The following is a 20,219-nucleotide window of genomic DNA, read 5'->3' as shown; positions in this document are numbered from 1 at the left end:
CACCACAGCCCCCAAGGTCTGACTGCACTGGGAAGGTGATCTAGGATGGGTGCAGAGCTTGCAAACAGCTCCTGAGGACCAGAGGCAACAGACCCACCTTGTGCTGGCCTCTCAGCAGGGAGGAGACTTCTTGGAAGGGTAGACAAGGTTGCCCCCCGTCTCCTAACCCTCATCCCCCTGCACATCACCAGATGGCTGGGAAAAGCTTGGCAACGCTGGGAGAGATGTGGGCTGGATGGAGAAGAAAGCACATGGAGGAAGGGTGAGGCAGCCGTGAGGGGCTCTGCTCTCTGGGGGGGGCCGGATATAGATGGTCACTGGGGCATGAGCAGGACTGCCCGAAGGTCCCTGAAGAGCTTGGGCCTCTGGGAGGGGACACCAGCACTCTTCGTGCCCTGAAGGTCCCAGCCCTGGGGAAGAGGACCAGGGAAGCTCAGGCCACACAGGACCATTCTTGAAATCCCTCCTGGCCTTCTGCATAGCCCTGCCACTGCCAACGGCACCTGGGTCAGACCCTGCCAGCCCAGCCAGGGCACCCGACTCCTCTGGGTGCCTGCAACCCATGTCCCCAGGCAGCCCCACGGACCCTTGGCCGAGCACAGCAGCACCTTGGCATCTGTGCCAACGGACCCGGCCTCTCGCACCACCGGCACTGAAAGCCTCTGCCCAGTGCAGGGCCTCGAGCACCCTTCGAACTTCATTTCTGGGTGACAACAGGATGGGGAAGGAGGTAGCGCGCTAGGACATGACACCCTGCAGGCAATGGGAAACCAGGCCACAGGTGTGGAGAGCTGGGGGGCCAAGGATGGGGTCCTGGAGGACCTGGTGACAGATGAAGGCTGCTGGCGCTGGCACGAAATCTGGGAGCTCGTCAAGGCTGGGAAGCCCAGAGGTCAGAGGACGGCGGTGTCGGCGTGCAGGGCTGTGCAGGGAGGAGCCTGCTGCTCACACAGGGGAGGAAGGTGGGTGGTTTTGCTTGTCCCAGCTCTGTGAGGCCTGGACCACCCTCCAGAGCAGAAGGCGACCGCCACCAAGGGCCTCTGGACACCCTCTCCTCCCTGGCACGGAAGACAGCTGAAGGTCTCCCTGTGCAGGGGTGGTGGCGGCAGCAGCTCTGCCAGACGCAGCCCTGCGGTGCAGCAGAGATGGCCAGCCCTGCCCCTGAGAGGAGACGGCACGCGGAGCCCCAAGAGAGGGTTAATCCACAGCCCAGCGGGTCCTGCAGCTGCTGCCAGAGCTCCAGCAGATCTGCCCAACGCAGCACACGGCGTCCCGGCACTGCCAGACACAGGCTGTGGGTGTCCCAGCGCCGCGAAGGGCAGTGGCACGCTGGCTTCCTCGCACTGCTCCGAAAATGCTCCCAGGAGAGCGCTGACCACAGCCACCGCCTGCAGCCACCCAGCTGCGCAGTCTGCGTTCAGTGCCTGTGTGTGGATGGGCTGCCGGACGACGGGACACACGCAAAGCAAATGCCTGGAAGTTTGGTGCATGAGATGCTCCCCTGACATGGGACAGCAGTGTCCTCTGGGCGCAGGGAGCTGTGGGAACCCCTTTTCTTCCCCCCTGCACTGATCTGCGGGCTGGACACGTGGGTGACTGCCTGTCCAGTCGCGTGCAAGGGGAAGACAGGCAGGGTGAGCGGGGCAGGGGCTGGCACGTGTTCTGCTGCTCATGGTCCAGTCCTGAGCGAGTAGACTGCTCTCCATAGGATCCCGGTGCCTACAGAAGCAGGTGAAGGGAGGGGAGGGGGCACTCTGACATGTCGGCCAGCTGGGGATGGTCCCCTATGTTTAAACAGTGCTCTAAGGTTCACAGGGCCACAGCTGTGACCTCCACACACCCATGCCGTGGGCTGATCCCAGGGGACAACTCCTCAGAAGCAAGCAGAGCAGGGAGGGAGGAGAGGACACCAGCGCTCTGCAGAGATGGACACCACACCATCTCACCCCAGGTGCTCTGCAGGGACACCCTCGTGCCCGAGCAGCCTGACACTTACGTCAATCTCACTGAGGATGACGTCAATGATGCTGCCGATCACTATGAGGAAGTCGAAGACATTCCAGGGATCCCCGAAGTAACCCTGCCAGGGAAGAGTCGGAGAAGAGGAGTGACTATCCAAGGGTTAAATCATGGACGAGACAGACGATGGAGCCCAGAGGAAGGAGTGTCTGAAGGAAGTGACCTCTGGCACCTCAGGGAGAGCCAGAAGAAGGGGTGGTGGTCAGACCTTGTACCTCTGGTCAATTGTTTGGGCCTGTCTTGCAATGGTGTGAAAGGAGCAGGGTAGACCAAGGTGGCTAGAGCTATGACCCCACCAGTGACAGATGACCTTGAAGATGGGAACAGTGGCTGGCTGGACTGGGTTGGATTTGGCTAGCAAGGTAGCCCTGACAAACAGTTGTCCTTCCAGAAATTTACAGGTCCTGCACATGGGGGTCCCCAAGGGTCTCAGAAAGAGAAGTCCTCTGGAGTTGCAGGCCTGGGGGTGCTTGTACTCGGGAGAGGCAGGGTAAACGGATCCCCCCGGCCTAGCCTGAGGCTGTCTCCTGCTCTCCGGACCATGCCCTCCTCTCACCTTGGCTTTAAAGGCCATGAGCTTGAGGATCATCTCCAGGGTGAAGAGGACGGTGAAGGCCACGTTGAGGATGTCTGAGATGTGGTTCATTTCTGCAGACTGGTTGTAATGCTGAGGAGAAGACAGAAGGAGCCATGTTAGCCCACGGCAGGTCCAGCCCCTGTTGTGAGCTCCAAGGAGTGTGCTGGTTGCAGACCCCCCCTCCCACAGACCTGTGGCTCAGCAATGGTCAGCAAAAAGGAAATTCCGCCCCCCTGCAGCCCCTCCTCTGGGCTCCCAACATCCAACCAGCCCCGCTTCACCCCTAGCCCCAGCGATGCTGAGCACACACCATGAGCTTTGCTGTGTAGGAGAGACCTCCTCCCCAGAAGCTGTCATGGAGATGACAGGGCTGAGCTCGCCCATGCACTGCCACTGACACCCCTCCACCACCCGTGGTGGGCACTCTGCCCCTTACCTGCATGCCCAGGCAGATGGTGTTCAGCAGAATCAGGAAGAACATGAGGTACTCAAAGTAGGAGGAGGTGACCACATACCAGATCTGGTACTGGTAGGGATTCTTGGGGATGTAGCGCCGCAGCGGGCGAGCCTTCAGAGCATACTGCACGCACTGGCGCTGAGGAGGGGAGGGCAGGTGTGATCCCACAGTGGGGCACACGGCAGTGCCAGGGGCACAGGCACGGAGTCAGCACCACCGGCAACACCACACGTCCCCACAGACACAAGCTGGATCCCCCCCTTAGAATCATAGAACCATTAAGGTTGGGAAAGACCTCTAATATCATCAAGTCCAACCATCAACCCATCACCACGATGCCTACTAAACCATGAACCAAAGTGCCATATCTACATGTTTTCTTGAACCCTTCTCTCTCAGCCCAGTTGCATGGGTCAGGGACAGCGATTGTTCAAATATCTGCTGTGCTTTCTGAAATACACCCCCAGAGCACCCACACGGGACCAAGCTTCCCAAGCCAGCGCTTGCCTCCAGATGTTGCCATGCTGCCCTTGGACCAAGCTCTCCAGTCCTGAGCCTGCCTGGTTATCACGGCACTTTCCCAGGGTCTCTCAGGACTGGTCAAGAGCAGCCTGAAGACATCACACAAACCAGGGGTGAAGGGGGCACTGGATTTTCTCTCTGCTCCTGAGAGGTGCCGACCAGGCCCTGCCCTCCCCAGCAGGCCAGGGCATCTCTGCTGGGTTCACGTGCAGCTCACACCACCCACGGCACCCTCAGCTCAAGGTGGCCGTGCTGCCTCTGCAGACTTGCCCAGCACACGAGCACGCCAGCAGCTCCTCTGGGCCAGCTGGCATCCCTGACTAGCTGTCCTCCTCAGTGCGTGCCACCTCCTCTGCCCATTCCGATCTTGCTTCTGCTGTTTTCAACCTGCATGTCCCCAACCAGAATCACAGCATGACAGCATCACAGAAGGGCTGGCAGTGGAAGGTGCCTCTGGAGATGGTGTAGTTAGTTCCCTGCCCAAAGCAGGGCCAGATAGAGCATGTTGCCCAGGACCGTGTCCAGTTGGGTCCTGAATACCTCCAAAGATGGTATGTGAATATCAGAGAGGTATTCACAACCTCTCTGGGGAATCTGTTCCAGTGCATGACCACCCTTACCATAAAAAAGGTATTTTTTAATGTTTAAACAGAATTTGTGTTTTTCTTCAGATTGTGCCCATTGCCTTTCATCCTGTCACTGGGCACAACTGAAAAGAGCCTGGCTCCATCTTCTTTACACCCTACCATTAAGTGTTCATACACATTGGTAAGATCCCTATGAACCTTCTTCTCTCAACAGCAAACAGGTCCAGCTGCCCCTGCCTCTGCAGCGAACAGACCTGGGGCAGGTTCAACTCATCTGCACCAGCAGTGCCACCACTACGGGCTGATCCAGATCAGCCAGCCCAAGCAGTGCCAGACCCAGGGCTGTCCCTCTCCCAACAGCCCCATCACCTGGTTCTTGTCCAGCTCACAGTTCTTGTATTCGCTCTCCCCTTGCTCCTGGAAGGTGACAATGACAAAGCCCACAAAGATATTCATCATGAAGAAGGCAATGAGGATGATGTAGATGATGAAGAACATTGCAATCTCCACCCGGTAGTTGTAGATAGGGCCTCTGTCCTCAGCATTAGTGTCAATGGCCATGTACAGCAGCCTAGAGGAGGGAAGCGAGGCAACAGAGATCCTAATTAGGTGGGAAAGACCATCTCTCCTCTTGAAGGTTACAGAGAGCTCTGGGGACATCCCAAACCCAACAACGGTGGGACAAGGCTGCTGGGACGACCCTGTCAGCTCCACAGCCACTGTCAGGATGGCTAGCCCTGCTGCTCAGCCTGCGCAGCTCTTCTTTCTTTACCGTGGTAAAGACCTGTGGCAGTGACCGGCTCCCAGCACAGACCTGTCCCTTGGCAGGCCCCGCGTGCAGCCAGACTCACTCCGGCCAGCCCTCGAAGGTGGAGACGGTGAAAAGTGACATCATGGCTGAGAAGACGTTGTTGAAGTGAAAGCTGCTGTGCAACCAGATGCGCTTCTGCAGTTCAATCTGTGTGGGGTCCCCGTCCACGTAGTTGATGAAGTAACCCCTGCGGCAGAAGGGATGTGGTGCTCACCGGGCAGGGTCCCCTTCAAGCCCACCCGCCGCGGCGCTGGCCCAGGGCTCTGGGGGCCCTGGGAGGGGAGGATAGCCCTGTGCTTGTTTCTGATTTACCCCAGGGTGAGGGAGAACAGCACGAGACCTCAGGTCCATTTTGTGGATGCGACATCCCCACACAGGGACACAAAGCCCCACCACACCCCCTCCTCCCCCCTGGCCATTGCCCTGCCAGGGCTGAGCTGCGGAGAGCTCCTACCTGCACTCCTTCTCCGTCATCTTGGATGGATCTGTGCATCTATAGAACTTGCCCTGCATTTAACAGAGACCAGAAGGGGCTATGATTTTGCTGAGACTTCAGAAGTGCTGGGGAGTTTTGACTTTTTCACGGCCCGCAGTCAGCCCCCACCCTGCCTCCACGCTGACTGCGGCCGCTGCCTCGCACCACGGCCAGCCTCCCCACGCTGCATGCCAATGCAGCCCAGTCCACGGGGTGTTTCAGGAGCCACAGCAGACCCTGGGGTCAATCCCAAGCTTAGACAAGGAAAGGTTACCTAGTGATGGGAACAAATCTTCCAGGGTCCTGAGCTAAGACAGATCTTAGCTCATCCTATTTGGGAGCCAACTATTTGGAAAACAGGCAAGAAAGCAGTAACCATAGAATTAAATAAAAGGGAAAGCATGCGGACAGGTCTGCTCAGTCTGAAGGGTGTCCTGAAAACTCTCCCCACATTGGCTGGGAATTTAAGCTCAATTATTAGAATAAAGCTCAATTATTAGAATAAAGCTGAGCTCAGCCTTGGAGCAGCCAAGGCACAGAGAGCAAGAGCAGAGCTGTGAAAAAGGAAACACTTTGCATCCAAAGTGCAGAGGAAGTCAGAATCCCCTGCTGCCTCGGAAAGGGGAAACTGAGGCACTAAGTGGGGTGAGGCAGCCGGTCCCTTTCCATGTGCTGTCAGGATCTGACAGTACCCTGGGTGCTTCCTGCCTGCCTCCCACTGCAGGCTCCTCTGCCCGGGAGCTCCGGGGCAGGCAGGTCTTCTCACAGAGCACAGAGAGTACGGCTTGTGGTGACCCCAACACAGGGAGACACCATCCCCAAGCACTGTGCCTAGAAGGGCCTGTCCAGGACATGTGTGAGCAGAACATCTCTCCTGCCCACCTGAGACACCTCTCACCTTGAAGAGCTGGACCCCGATGCAGGCAAACATGAACTGCAGCAACGTAGTGACGACCACAATGTTACCGATAGTCTTGATGGCCACGAACACGCACTGGACCACGTGCTGCGGAGGTCAAGGACAGTGCACACGTAAGCACGCCTGGAGCAAACCCCTGCTGAGTGTCCCACCCCCTCTCACCGCAGGGATGGGCCCCAGGAGGAGCAGGAGCCTGCCGAGAACGGTAGGATGGAGCAGACCCCTTCCACAGACAGGGAGTGGGAATTGGGTTCCCGGCCCCGCAAACCCCACGGGGCACAATGCCTGCCACAATGTCCCGTGAGGACCCTCAGCCTCAGCCTCCCTCTTACCTTCAGCCCCTTTGCCCTGTTAATGGCTCGCAGAGGCCTCAGCACCCTCAGCACCCGGAGGATCTTCACCACTGAGATGGCACTGGACCTAAGCAGGAAGGCAGAGCTGAGAAGGGGCGATTCCCCTGCCCAAGACAGCCTGGCACAGCCCCACCAAGCAGCCATGGAGGCCAGGCTGGGACCAGGGGTGAGAGGCAAGGGATGGCAGAGCCATGCGAATGTCACCAAGCCACCATCCCACATAAGGTCACAGGGCACTGGCAGCCAGTGAAAGCAGCGCCAAACTGAATTCCTACCCAGATCTTCGCCTTTGACATTCAAATAGTTTGTCTCCCTGTCTCCCAGTTGTCCATGCCCTGTCCTCCTAAGCATGACTTCATGGAGACGGACACATGGGCTAACGCCCAGCCCTTGGGCTGGCTGTTCCGTCTCCATCCAGCACAGATTGCTGCAGCACCCAACTGTCCTGACAGGCTAAACAGACCAGGTCCCACCCCGCGAAGCGTGGAGGTGCTTACTCGATTCCCATGGAGATGAGGGAGACAGCGACCACCAGCAAGTCGAGGATATTGAAAGAGTTCCTGCAGAAGGAGCCTTTGTGCAGGAAAGCACCGTAGGCTGTCATCTGGGGAGCAGAAGGCATTAGGAGCAAGGCCAGGCAGGTCTTGGGGGCATGGTCCCTCCACAGCCCTGGGCTGGATGAGGCACAAGGGGCTTCTCACAGCTCTGGGGCCTGGGGACCCGATTCTGCTCAGACCTCTACCTCTGCAGCCAGGCAGGCAGCTGCCTTCAGCTGGAAATCTTCAGTACTGCACTGGCTGGAGGCAAAACACTGCCCAGTCACTCAGCAAATTAAAGAGGAGAAGAGTAAAGACTCTTGGAGTAGGAGCAACATGCAGCAGCTGCTTGAACTACTGGTTTACCCCACAGATTTCCTTTGCTTTCTCTTTCTCAACGTTTTTCTTAAGGGCATGTCAGAAGGCAAACATTGGTGCCATGGCCCATCCATCCCTGTGTCACAGCACAGCTGACTTGGCTGCCTGACCTCACTGGAGAGGACATGTGGTCTCTGGGGCAGGTCAGGCACCACCCAGACTGCATGAACTCCAGGGACACGAGGATCAGCCAGCAGCTTCTCCTTGCTGGGACCCTGAGCTTCTGCCCAAAGAGCATGAGTACCCACAGCCAGAACAGTCTAGACCCATGCGCTGGGTCGTGCACACGGCCAGGACCATGGGGTAGAGAGACTCACCTTCAAGACGATTTCAACTGTGAAGACAGAAGTGAAGCCAATGTCAAAGTATCCGAGAATCTGGGGAGAGAAGCACCAGAACTGGATGAGATTTGGGTGACACGGGAAATGCTCCAGTGTGTTCACATATCCTGGCACTGTGGTTTTGCCCTCCACTCTGTGGCCTAGGGAGCCCACCTAGCTCAACACAGCCTGCAAACCCCGTGCCAAAAAGACTCCAGAACTTCCCTCAGCTGCGCTGGTTTTCCCCAGTGCATGATCCGAGCTGCAGCCTGCGACCACGCTCTGTTTCCAAGTGAGTGAGCCTTGACCTGAAAGCATCTGATCCCCAAAAGCACTGAGTGCCCTGGGAAGCTGTCTCATGTGAGACCCCCAAGTCCCTGCCAGACCCTGCAGACCCACGTGTGCCTGGTGTGGCTAGACCTGTGGGCACCACTGCTCCAGACCAGCAGTATTCCAGGGGGCTGCATGCACCAGTGGTCCAGTTTGCCACCTCACAGGATGTCCCTGTCCCCAGTAAGCCACCGCAGCCTCGAACCAAGGTAGTCTTACACACCCTGTCAGGTGGATCTCTTTACCCAGAAGTAAACTGAGACACGGAGCAGTAAAAACTTGTCCTAGCTGTGCCCTGAATGGAAAACACAACCAGCCTCTCCTCCTAGAGCATATCGCCCTCCCAGAGGTAGGGATGAAATCACAGCTACCTGCCTAGGCATGGTATCTGCCAAGCAGGTCTCTGCCTACTGGGAAGCTGGGGGCTCCATGAGGTCTCCCCCAACCATCCCAACCCTCCACAGCTACATGGGCACCTGGTTGCGGAAGGACTCAGCCCGGATGGGATCCTCCGCTGCCAGTGAGATGCTGCTGAGCAGAATGAAGAGCAGGATGAAGTTGGTGAACCAGGTGGCATTGACGATTCTGTGGCACAGCATCCGAAACCTGTCAGGGACAGAAATGGTATGAGACGCTGTGAGGGACCAGAAGGACATCAGATAGGGTGATGGCAGCCTGGAAGAGGGTTATGGTTAAACCTTGAGGGCAGGAAGGCCCTAGGCATGAAGGGATATCTGTGGAAGCCCTTCCACAGAGAAGACTTTTCCAGTGAGCTGGCTCCCTTCAGAACTTGCTGATATGCACAAGCATCCCCCATTGGGAAGGGTCGGTGCCAGGCCTGGCTCCACAAGGCAGGGAGAAAGGTCAGTGCCTACTTGTTGGTTGGGCTGAAGATGAAGAACGAACTGGCTTCAGGCATGGGCACGGCCTTCTCTTTCAGCTGTAGCTCTGCGAGGGGACGTGGCCGAGGACTCAGGGGGATTTCAGGCTCATCTTCCTCATCATCACCTGCAGGGTGGTCACAAGGAGGGAAAAGGAAAGAATCACCCAGAGAGGGAGAGGGAATGTGACCTTATGGACAATTCCCCAATCCTGCGATCCCAATTTGGCATCTGTGGCAGAAGGACCTCAGTATCCCAAGGCTGGCAGAGAGTCACCACCTCCTTCGCTCCTCACACAGCCAGGGTTCTGGCACCATCCCTCTGCAATGCCTCCTCAGCCTTCCCGCTGCCATGCCAGGGACAAGGCTTACCTGGGAAGTCTGCAGAAGGGTAGGGGTCTTTAATCTCATTGACACTGGATTCAAATTCATCCACTCTTAACTGAAACAAGTGAGAAACAGAGAAGAGGACATGCAGCTGCGTGTGCCACTATTGCTGCCAAATGTTGCATGTTAGCGAGACCCCATCATGTTGGAAGCCACGTGGGGCAAGCAGTATCTCTGCATTTGGCCCATACAGCACCAAGCACATGGAGTCCTGGCCGAGGATGGAGCAGGGCGAGGGGAAACATCTCAGGGATGCTGCAATCTGAGCCAAGAGCAATGCCAAGAGGATGGGACAGGGAAATGTGTGCTAGGCAAGAGCCTGAGGCCATGTACCTATATCATGGGTGGAATAAGACATGAAGTGACTCCTGGGTGAGTTCCCATGGGGCATCTCTGGAAAGTGGAAGTGAAGTAGCTGCTGGCCAGATGCTTCTAAGAGGCAGCTCAGCACACAGTCAGCACAGCTCAGTGAAGGGTTTTGCATACAGGAGGTGCTGGTGTGGACATAAAGGAGGTCTGTAATACTGCTGACCTGCTCTGCTTCTCTCCACACTGCTGTGCACCAGCCCTTCTCAATCACTGACAACTGGCTACGGCTAAGGAAATGAATCAGAGGAAAAGCATCCCCAGCAATGGACTTGTTTCACCAGGCAACATGTCCTGCCTGGGCCCAGAAAGCCCCCATCACCAGAGGATGCTATGGCAAGGAGCGATTCTGGTCCAGAGGAGTCCAGACGCAAGCTGGCTCCAAGTCTTTGGCAGCCCTGGCTGGTGGGAGGGGGAGCCTGGTCCCTCACCAGGAGCTCCCCAAGCCCAGCCCCACCAGCACTGACCTTGGCTGTTGTGGGAATCACTTCTCCCTTTGCTTTCTGCTCAGGCTTCTTTGCCAGCATCTGCTTCTCATCTTCAGACTTCTCTGGGTAACCTCTGAGTGGAGAGGAGGGGAGAGCAGGCACTGAACCCTGGGCAGGGGCACGGGCGATGCCGTTCTGCCCCCTCACACCAAAGCACCTGATCTGGGAGCTCCCACTGCCAGGGACTGCAGCACTCACCGGGACATCTTCCGCCGCTTGCGTTCCTCCGCTTTGGCCTTCTGGGCTAAGGTCAGGCTCTCAGCCTCGGCCAGGTTATCCACTGCGATGGCCAGGAAGACGTTGAGGAGGATGTCTGAAGGGACAGCGATAAGGACACGAACTAGCTGCTTCCCGTTTGGAGGAAATGGCCAGAGCTGTCCATGGACTCCAGGGTGCCCTGAGAAGCCTTCCCGGAGTTGAGCTGGTGATCCCTGACCCTGCTCCCATCCTTGTGAGCACGGAGCTCTGGGCTGGCTGCCCTCTCCCTGCCTTAGCTCAGTCCGTCCAGCTCCGTTACCGCAATGACCGATGGCTCAGTCAGTGCTTCTGTGATTCTGCTTGCCGCTCATCCAAACCCACCCTATGGTGTGCTGCCTCCAGACCCCAGACCCCAGCCACCACCATTGCAAGCCCTGAAGCCCGTGGTTTGTTCCCCTGCTGTTTGGAACCAAAAAGCTTTAGGCAAGCACAGAAAAGCCGAAGGAAGCCCCCCCTTCCCCCTTCCCAGTCCTGTGTCGCTGATGCTGTGCGGCTGTGTACAGGCAGCCTGGGCCTGGCTTCACAGGCAGAGGATACAGTTCCCACAAACGAAGAGGATGATGAAGTAGATGCAGACCAGCATGCCAGGAAAGGACGGGCCCCCGTAGGCCATGATCCCATTGTACATGATTGAATTCCAGTCCTCTCCGGTCAGGATCTGCGAGCAGAGCAGAAACAGGGACTCAAGAGCCCCCACAGCAGAGCACGGCAGAACCCCAAGCTTGATCCTGCCCTCCTGGCTCCAGCCCCAAACCCTCGCAGCCCCTGCAGTCCCACGGCCAAAGCCCACCTCCCTGCTCAGCCCTGAACCTCACTACCGCTCATGTGTCATTGCCCTGCTCCTGCCCCAAAGCCACATCACCTCCCGCAAACCCACGTGGCCCTGAGCCCCAGCTCTTCCCAGGAGACCCATGGCTGCCAGCACCCTGTCCTCCAGCTCACTGCTGCCCTTCCCATGGCCCCCGACCTGGAAGACACTGATGAGGGCCTGGGGGAAGTTGTCGAACGTGCTGCGCCGCACTTGCATGTCCTCGAAGTCAAACTTGCCCCCAAAGAGCTGCATGCCCAGCAGCGCAAAGACGATGATGAAGAGGAAGAGAAGGAGCAGCAGAGAGGCAATGGAGCGGACCGAGTTGAGCAGGGAGGCCACCAGGTTGCTCAGGGATGTCCAGTACCTGGGGAGAGGAGAGACGGGAGTGTGCAGGAGGGGAAGGGGTGGGAAGGCTGTGGGCAGGAGCGGGTAGCTGAGACATGCTGCTGCCTGCACAGGGCACCGGCAGGCAGGATGGGGAAGGGCGACGAACACACGGTGGGTGGGTGCCAGAAAGAGAAGCCGGGAGTCCTGGCCCACAGCACTCCTGTTTACAACACCCCAGAACCCAGAGTGAGAGAGGGATCCCAGGAGATTTCCATCAAGCCCTGCTCTGTCCTCCTTGTCACTCCCAGATCATGCCCTGGAGACAGAAATCCCCAGCCTGGCCTTGTTCCTCCACCCAGGAGCCACCAGCCCTGCTCATGCTGCAGCCCACCCCAGGGCCAGGGCCAGTGATGCCCGGGGACTGTGAGCCCCAGCACCCCCAGAGATCCTTCCCCAACCTGGTGATCTTGAAGATGCGGAGGAGCCGGATGCAGCGCAGCACCGAGATGCCCAGGGGTGACAAGGTGCCAAGCTCCACCAGGATGGTCTCCAAGATCCCTGCGCACACCACGAAGCAGTCGAAGCGGTTGAAGAGCGACATGAAGTACTGGCGCAGGCCCAGCGCGTACATCTTCAGCAGCATCTCGGCCACAAAGAGTGCCAGCAGCACCCAGCTGGCAGTGTCTGGGGAGGGGGATCCAGCCCATCAGAGCACAGACCCCTTCATCTCAGCATGGCACAGCAGGAAGGGAAGGCGGCCAGTGCTCCTCACCTCCCTTTGCTGCCCACCGCTGAGCCCTGAGCTGCAGTTGCAGCAAACACTGTTTTTCAGGGAGCACGGAGGAGAGGAAGACGAGGAGAAGGGTGATGTGCAACTGCGTGCTCGTACATACGAGAGTGCGGCGTGTGCATGTGAGTCCACGCAGCCCACGCACTGGTACTGGGCTGTGCGTGTGTGTGTGTCCATGTGGCTGAGCCGTGCACACGTGTGCGCAGCTCTGTGCGTCCGCGTGTGCTGGTGTGGCGGGGGGTGCAGGTGGTGTGGCTGCATGCACGTGTGCGTGGCTGTGCCGCGGGAGTGCATGCGATGTGTGTTTGTGTGTAGCGTGCACGTACAGGTGTAACTGCACACATTCCATGTGTGTTCACCATGCGGTTCCGTAAGGACATACACGCGGTGCATGTATGTGCCACACGTGTTCCACGTGCAGCTGTGTGACAGTGCAGTGGGGACGGTGCACACACGCTCCTGAGTCTGTGTGCGTGAGCACGTCTGTGTGTGTCTAACATGCCAGGGTGGCTGTGCATGCACAGAGTTCACGCATGTCTCCAGGGCAGCAGGGTGTCCCAGGCCCTCCCTCGCCCTCCGGCTCTTTGCTCACCTTGCACCCGTGTCAGCCATTCGGGCTGGAAGTGGTGCTCAGAGGCGATGGAGAGGGTATTCAGTGCCACCAGCAGGATGACAAGCCAGTAGAAGAACTTGGACTTCACCACATCCCTGCACTTCCTACGAAACACTCGGTTCCAACGCCTCCACCGACGTCTGCAGAGACAGCCGCAGGGTCAGCAGGGCCGGCCGGCGGGTCCTGCCCAGCCCAGGGCTGTGCCTGCAGGCTGCAGAGCAAAGCCACCCCTGCTCCCTTCTCCAGGGCCTTCCCTGAAAAGGGCTGAGGAACACGACCCTGCCCCTGGCCCTTGGTGCACTCTCTCCGTCATTGCAGTTCAGTCACACAAACACCTCCTGACTCCTTTTGGGTCTACAGTCACCTCTGCTTGGCTGCTACAGGCCCAGCCCAAATCACAAAACGTGTTGCATGGGCCACGAGAGGATGCTCGGAGCCTGGTCCCCAAGTGAAGAGGTTGTTCACCTGGAAGTGGCTTTTGGCCAGTACCAGAGCAAAATTCCCTGTTTTCTGTCTACAATGTTTGCTTCTCCTCCTGAGCACACAGCTCCTGGCTCTCCTCCAGAAACCAGCGGCTGACAAGAAAGCCTGGCCCAGCCAGGACAGCAAGCGAGAGACTGTGCAAGCCCACACGCAGAGCAGCAGATGGGTCAACAAGTGCATACTTACAAGTAGAGAATCCACTTGTTCATGCCCTCAATTTCATACAAGCTCTCTGTCTCTGACCCTCCTTCATCTGACGGCATCATACCTACAGAGGAAACAACACCCCGGGCTTTCCTTGGAGCCCTTGGGAAGCACATCCGGGAGGGAACCTCTGCCAGGAGCACATCAGGAAGAGCTTCCCCATCAGAAGTGAAACCAAGAAATGCCGTCCCAGGGAGACAGCAGCAAGAGTCTGGGCAGAAGGTTTTGAGCGTCAGGTGCAAACCAAGCAGGAGGCACCAGGACCACGTGCCCCACAGCAAGGGCAGCAGCAACCAGAGAGGCAGCCTGACGGGACAGCAGCGGCCACGCAGGCTCCCCCAGCACGGGGCAAACTGGGACCAGCTGTGATCTGAGCAAATGCTGAACAACAGGAGGTTTGTAAGAGCACTGGCCGCAGGTGTTTTGTCTTTCCCACTGTTTCCCAAGGCTCTTTGTGCAGACGTATCAGCTCAGCTCGAGGCATCAAATGTTATCTCCCTGGGCAGGGTGGCACAGCAGATAGCGTGGCTCAGTGGCAGAGCTCTCTGCGCCCTGCTGAGCCTTTGGCTAGATGCCTGTATATTCACCTCCTTCCCTGAGCCACTTCCAATCCCTCAAAATTTTCAAGCCATGGCAAGAAATTCACGCATCTGTTGGTGTGCGAGGCAGTAACCCTGCCCTCTGCCCCTGCACACAAAAGGACACACGCTCCACGGCTTCTCACAGCCGTTTCAAGTGCGTTCTGCCCAAAGGGACCTAGGCCTTGCTAGTAGTCTGCAAATATTAAATACAGTGACTGAGGTGGAGGTTTAGCATGAGGGCCAAGTTATTGCTAGTTTGGGTCAGATTCAATAAAATGATTCAGGAAAGAAAAAAAAAGAGGAAGAAAACCTTTTCTGCAGAAGTCCATTTTGTTTCATGAGTTTTCAAGCAAAATGAGTCTTTGTGACTTCTCCAAAGGCCTCCACCCTGCCTCTCCAGGATGCTCAGTGTTAGGAACCCAACCCTTTGACCAAGCAGAGCTGGTACCTTGTCCCCTGGCCCGGTCACTGTCCATGACCTCTGCGTGGGTGATCCAGTCCATGTAGCCCTTCAGATCCTCCTCCAGCTGCTGCTTCTCCCGCAGCTTCTGAAATGTGCCCCGTGACTTGGCCTTCTCACGCTCCTTGGTGAACTCACTGGGACAAGGCAAGCAGCAGCGTGAGACTCAGGAGGGGGATGGCGCAGAGATCAGGTACCACAGCCCTGTGCCAGGCCAGTCCTTGCAGAAAGATCAAAGCCTGAAATACCCAACCGCCCAGTGCTACCACTGGGATGCTCCAGTGACCTTTCTCTTCCTCGACCCTGTTCCATGATGCAAGATCATGGGGGATCATCACCTGATGCCTGAGGGCAGGCAGGGTTTCTCCCCCACCCATGGCTGCTCTTTGGGAGCTCCTCGGGCAGGATGCTGTGGTTGAACAGACCAACTACCGCCAGAAGTTGGAGGCTGTGTGAGTTCTCTAGTCCTGCGAAGGATTAGAGTAAGCGGGGGTCTCACCCATCTGGGAGGCAGAAAGCTGTCCCAAGCTCTCCATGTGGGGAAGGTGAGCTCATCACATCACAAGGAAAGAGGACACTCTTGTCATGGTAACATGGAAAAGACAGGTCTCATATTTTTTTATTATTCATTTCTTTTCTCTCCTGGTACCTGGTGGGACTGTAGATCTGCTGCCCAGCCAGTCTGGTGTTGCCTTGTAATAGGTCTCAGACTTTATAATAATAATTAGACATACTGAGACTTGGGACTTGTCAGGCCTTGTCTGGATTTTCCTGACCTTAAGCACATTTTAGCTACATTTGCAAAAATACTTCAGAAACTTTCGCTGTGCCTGCAGCTTACTCTGGGATCAGATGACTGTTGTCCAGCTCATCCCGCTGTTACAGCCAACTTCACGCAAGGGTCAGGTGCCTGTGGTCTGCCTTGTGGTTTTGAGCTTGGTTTAGTTATATTAATAACCAATTTGTTTTAACCTTCTGCAGTTGCCTGGTCCTTGCCATAGAAAAGGACATACAAATCCAAGTAATCAGGGTATAACTAATCCTCTGAACTATTAGAGCTGATGAGTGCAATCCACTTGCACACACACAGGACTGAGACACGTAAAAAAGACCCTGAGCCTACACAGAACAGAGGAGAAAAGCCCCTCTCTCTCCCCGGGACAACACACACTTCCCAGCAACAAAATCAGGATGCTGGCACCTCACCAGAGCAACACAGAACAGGTTCACTGTTGCACCAGGGATATTTTGTGCCTAGCAGCTTTAACTGCATTACTATGGGAATTAGCACTAATTAAGCCATTTGGCATAGTGTTGGGATCCTTGTAATCAGACTGCTTATAGCTCATTGTTGTATTTGAATGAGACTGATGAAGCATTAATTAGACTAACAATGATTCTCTTGGATCCCTTGCGGTCGTATTAAAGGTGTTTTCCTTAGGCTGCCCACAAGGAAATTGTGTGTGCTCACAACTGGACGGCAGCGCTGTGGGTCCCAGTGGGAATCAGTGTCTCGACCCACAGCCATGGGGTAGCGACTGCTGCTTTGAGCTCCCTGCTCAGCTGCTTTTGCTGCAGCCACTGGCAGACTGCACTGCAAACACCTAACAACGTGCTCCATGGCTGTGTTTTCTGACACTTGTGCTACAGGGAGAAGATTTCTGTGTTGGGTGTTGAGCTGAAACCTCAGACAGTCATGGACACTAACGTAAAAAGTACCTCAAGGCTCAGCGTTTCTAAGCATGCAAAAAAAGGGGAGAGGAATAGGAGAGGAAAATGAGCAGAAACTTTTCCAGGCTTTCTTCTGGAATAGTTAAACCCAGCCCACATCCACAGTCTGAGCACGCTCACTGATCTGCTGGCAAAGAGAGAGGACAGGGTGGCACTTACCCGCTGAGCACCCCCAGCACCAGGTTGAGAACGAAAAAGGAGCCAAGCAAGATAAGGCTGACGAAGTAGATCCAGGGCCACTCATTCCCAATGGCATCATTTACCTGGCAAGGAGAGAGGCAGACTCCTGAACATGCTGTCTGCTGTCTGTCTCCCGTTAGGGTCCTCTCAACGGGCTCTGGGAGCTATGCCCCCTCTAAAGTGAACGCTTGGGGTGGCAGCAGATAAACCTGACTCTGAGCCCTGTCTCCTTATGACTTTGCATCTGGTTTTAGCAGAGGCAAAGCCAGTTGAGGAAGAACTTCTTCCCTCTGAGGGTGACGGAGCACTGGAACAGGCTGCCCAGGGAGGTGGTGGAGTCTCCTTCTCTGGAGATATTCAAGACCCGCCTGGACAAGGTCCTCTGCGGCCTGCTGTAGGTGACCCTGCTTCAGCAGGATGGTTGGACTGGGTGACCCACAGAGGGCCCTTCCAACCCCGAACATTCTGTGATTCTGTGACCCAGGCATTTTGGGAGCAGATATAAACGCCAGCCCCATGGCTAAGCCTCAGCAAGACAGTCTCCCAAGGACTGGAAAACACGGGGTTTTGCTGGAGCACCCACCAGCCAGCCACTGCTGCGCCTGGCCTGCTCCCCTGCACAACGGTGGGAGCTGGAGCACCCTCACGTCTATCTGGAGAGCATGGGCAGCTTGGGCAGCGCCTGCAGAGATGCAGAAGACATGCCTGGTGCACTGAGGGATGTGCATCACAGTATGAAGCTTGGTGGGGGCAGGATGTCTTTCACTGTTGGAGAGACCTAGTCCTGCCACGGGGTCCTGTGTCCTGGAGGGAATTCCCTATGCTGAGGCAGGACCAGCAGTGACCTCTGTTGAGCTGAGCACCAAGACCAAGCTGTGGAGCCTACCCAGTAGAGGACTTCGGTCCAGCCTTCCATGGTGATGCACTGATAGACAGTCAGCATGGCAAAGCCAAAGTTATCGAAGTGAGTGATGCCATTGTTGGGCCCCGGCCAGCCGCTTCGGCACTCGGTGCCATTGATGGTGCAGTGTCGCCCATGGCCAGAGCTGGTGCATGGGGCTGGCTTCTCTGACGCCACCGTGGCAATCACATCTGAGGGGGAAAGCCATGGTGTGAGCAGCACATCAGACCAAGCAGAGCAGGTTCCAGCACCTCCCAGACTCCTGCAGAAGCTTTCCAAAAGGTGGCCCTTTCACCACCTCCTTACACCACGTACCATCACCAAGCTATGTGCTGCACCAAACATCCTTCTGTCCTGCCACACTCCCAGGCCCGACGCTGGCAAGACCAGACTTTCTGCTGCCCCCAGAACCTCTGTGTTCCCCACAGCAGCCACACAGAGACATCGCTGCCACATCGATCCCCTGCCACAGCCCCACCTGTCCCGAGGTAGTAGCAGGTCTTGTGCATCTTGCCCTTGAAGAGCTCTTGCCCAACAATGGCATAGATGATGATCATGAAGAGGACCAGCAGAGCGATGTGGAGCAGGGGTACCATGGCCTTGATGATGGAGTTCAGGACGACCTGAAGGCCTGCACCAAGGAGAAGGGAGGGGAGGTCAGCCAATTCCTAAACAGCTTTGGGTACACCCTGCATTCCTGTCACCCCTCTGACAAGCAGCCTCTGAAACCCCCCATGCCAAGGGAAGAGGGGCACAGGTGGGTTGGGACTCAAATCTCTGAAGCAAGAAATCCTTTCTCTACCCACTATGCAAGCATGCAGAAGACCTCAGCAAGGCCAGGCACCAGGCAGTGCTGGAGGCTGCTTCATGCCTCTCCGTTTGTTCTGTTGCTCTCACCCTGACTGTATTCGCATGAGTTATGGGAGAAGGAGACCCCTGCCCTGAGGGATCCTTTCACACTGGCCACCCAAAGGTGCTGACGCTGAGCCATGGAGGGAGCTGACCTGCAGATCCCCACTGCTGACAGCTGCAAGCTGTAGGGATGAGCAAGAACCTGTGGCTCCTCCACACCCACCTGGTGGCTGGACATGACCCAGCAGCAAGAATCCAGCCCTACGGCCCCCGACCCTGCCCAGGCTCAGGGGTTCAATCTACCCGCCAGCCCTTCACGCTGGCGGAGCGCCCAGCACCCACTTGGCACTCCGGACACCAGGCGCAGGGGTCTCAGCACACGGAACGCTCGCAGGGCCTTCACGTCGAAGCCACCTTTTCCCCCTGAAGTCCCTCCCTGTTTCGCATTGACCTGCTCCAGGGTCATGGTGATAAGCCTGAAAGAGCGGGGGCACAGAGCAGGGAAGAAAGGAGGAGAAGCAGCAGGAAGGACATGAAGAAAAAGAAGGGCATGAAGATGGAGACCACGAAATCTGTGCTAAGGATTCAGAGCTCTGCAGGCAGAAAAGCAAGGGATGTGACTTTACTCTACCAACCATGCTTAGCCTGGCGCAGGGAACTGCTCTCAGCTAAGTCCAAGTTCTGGGCGTGCTCATGGGCCGGCACCCCTCCACTGGGTGCCACCTCCACTGCTGAGCAGCCGCGGGCCCACCACCCCCTGGGTTGCGCAGTGGACCCTCTCCCTGTGTGCCAAACCCAAGAGGACCCCATGCCACTCCCATTCTCCAGGGCAAGGAGACCTGAGAGGCGTTGAGGAGTCAGACAGGAAGAAACAGGAGTTAGGATCCCAGGGGATGTCAGGGCATGAACAAGGGGCCCATGGGAGAAGGCCATGAAGTGAGTCTACACATTGCCCCCAAACCCACTGCAGCCACTAGAAAAATCGATGTAGCTGATGGGCTATGGACCAGGCCTGGCACAATCTGAGCACCAGCAGCTTCCCCTTCTTGCCTCACCCTAGGGTCACGATGGAGAAGTCGAGCACATTCCAGCCATTTCGGAGATAGGCATCCGTATGGAAAAGAAACCCGTAGGCAATTATCTTGAGCATTGCTTCAATGGCAAAGAAGATCAGGAAGGCGTATTCCATCTTCTCCTGGGGATGGGAAAGGCAAGCAAGAGAGGATGCTCCGTTAGCACAGACTGTCAGCTCCTTTGGCATCACAACCACGCATGGGTGCCCGCTGCGTGCCAGCCCACCCGTGATCTCCCCCACAGCCCAGGCAGCACTGGGGCTACCCCGCACAGGAAGGGGTGGCATGCTGAGCCGCCACATGCCGCTCTCTGGCCTGCAGTATGATCCCTGCATCCCTTCAATGGGATGCGGCCAGCACCATGTCCCTGAGCTACGAGTACCTGCTCTTACAAACTACGCCAGCAAAGCCACCACTTCCCAACCCAGCACCCAAAGTGCCTGGCCCAGGGCACTGCACATCTCTGATTCTCCTCCCTGCCTCCTCATCCCCCCATTCTCCCATAGCCTTCCTCCCGCAGGCAGCACTGATGCCTTCTCCTCACCTTCTC

General features: G+C 56.9%; 1 protein-coding gene across 3 annotated transcripts in view; it reads right to left on the bottom strand.

The window, feature by feature from the left end:
* The window catches only part of CACNA1S (calcium voltage-gated channel subunit alpha1 S), a 51,604-nt gene that overhangs the window by 16,282 nt on the left and 15,103 nt on the right, over positions 1–20,219 (bottom strand). For all 3 annotated transcript variants that reach the window (XM_075442686.1, XM_075442687.1, XM_075442688.1), the window contains exons 3-28: positions 19,652–19,791; positions 18,939–19,072; positions 18,223–18,375; positions 17,730–17,935; positions 16,823–16,926; positions 14,921–15,069; positions 13,874–13,955; positions 13,184–13,344; positions 12,260–12,485; positions 11,631–11,838; positions 11,201–11,321; positions 10,604–10,718; positions 10,385–10,478; positions 9,537–9,606; positions 9,160–9,292; positions 8,761–8,890; positions 7,952–8,011; positions 7,218–7,324; positions 6,700–6,787; positions 6,347–6,454; positions 5,428–5,480; positions 5,014–5,160; positions 4,532–4,733; positions 3,033–3,191; positions 2,576–2,686; positions 1,997–2,080 (exon numbers count right to left, since the gene is read on the bottom strand). In XM_075442686.1, coding sequence (XP_075298801.1) covers positions 1,997–2,080; positions 2,576–2,686; positions 3,033–3,191; positions 4,532–4,733; positions 5,014–5,160; positions 5,428–5,480; positions 6,347–6,454; positions 6,700–6,787; positions 7,218–7,324; positions 7,952–8,011; positions 8,761–8,890; positions 9,160–9,292; positions 9,537–9,606; positions 10,385–10,478; positions 10,604–10,718; positions 11,201–11,321; positions 11,631–11,838; positions 12,260–12,485; positions 13,184–13,344; positions 13,874–13,955; positions 14,921–15,069; positions 16,823–16,926; positions 17,730–17,935; positions 18,223–18,375; positions 18,939–19,072; positions 19,652–19,791 — 3,345 coding nt within the window. The remainder of the gene's footprint in view (positions 1–1,996; positions 2,081–2,575; positions 2,687–3,032; positions 3,192–4,531; positions 4,734–5,013; positions 5,161–5,427; positions 5,481–6,346; positions 6,455–6,699; positions 6,788–7,217; positions 7,325–7,951; positions 8,012–8,760; positions 8,891–9,159; positions 9,293–9,536; positions 9,607–10,384; positions 10,479–10,603; positions 10,719–11,200; positions 11,322–11,630; positions 11,839–12,259; positions 12,486–13,183; positions 13,345–13,873; positions 13,956–14,920; positions 15,070–16,822; positions 16,927–17,729; positions 17,936–18,222; positions 18,376–18,938; positions 19,073–19,651; positions 19,792–20,219) is intronic.

Source organism: Opisthocomus hoazin, chromosome 25 (genome assembly GCF_030867145.1).
Source record: "Opisthocomus hoazin isolate bOpiHoa1 chromosome 25, bOpiHoa1.hap1, whole genome shotgun sequence".
Classification (NCBI taxonomy): Eukaryota; Metazoa; Chordata; class Aves; order Opisthocomiformes; family Opisthocomidae; genus Opisthocomus; species Opisthocomus hoazin.
Note: the sequence above shows the minus strand (reverse complement) of the source record. Positions and strands in the feature narration are given on the sequence as shown.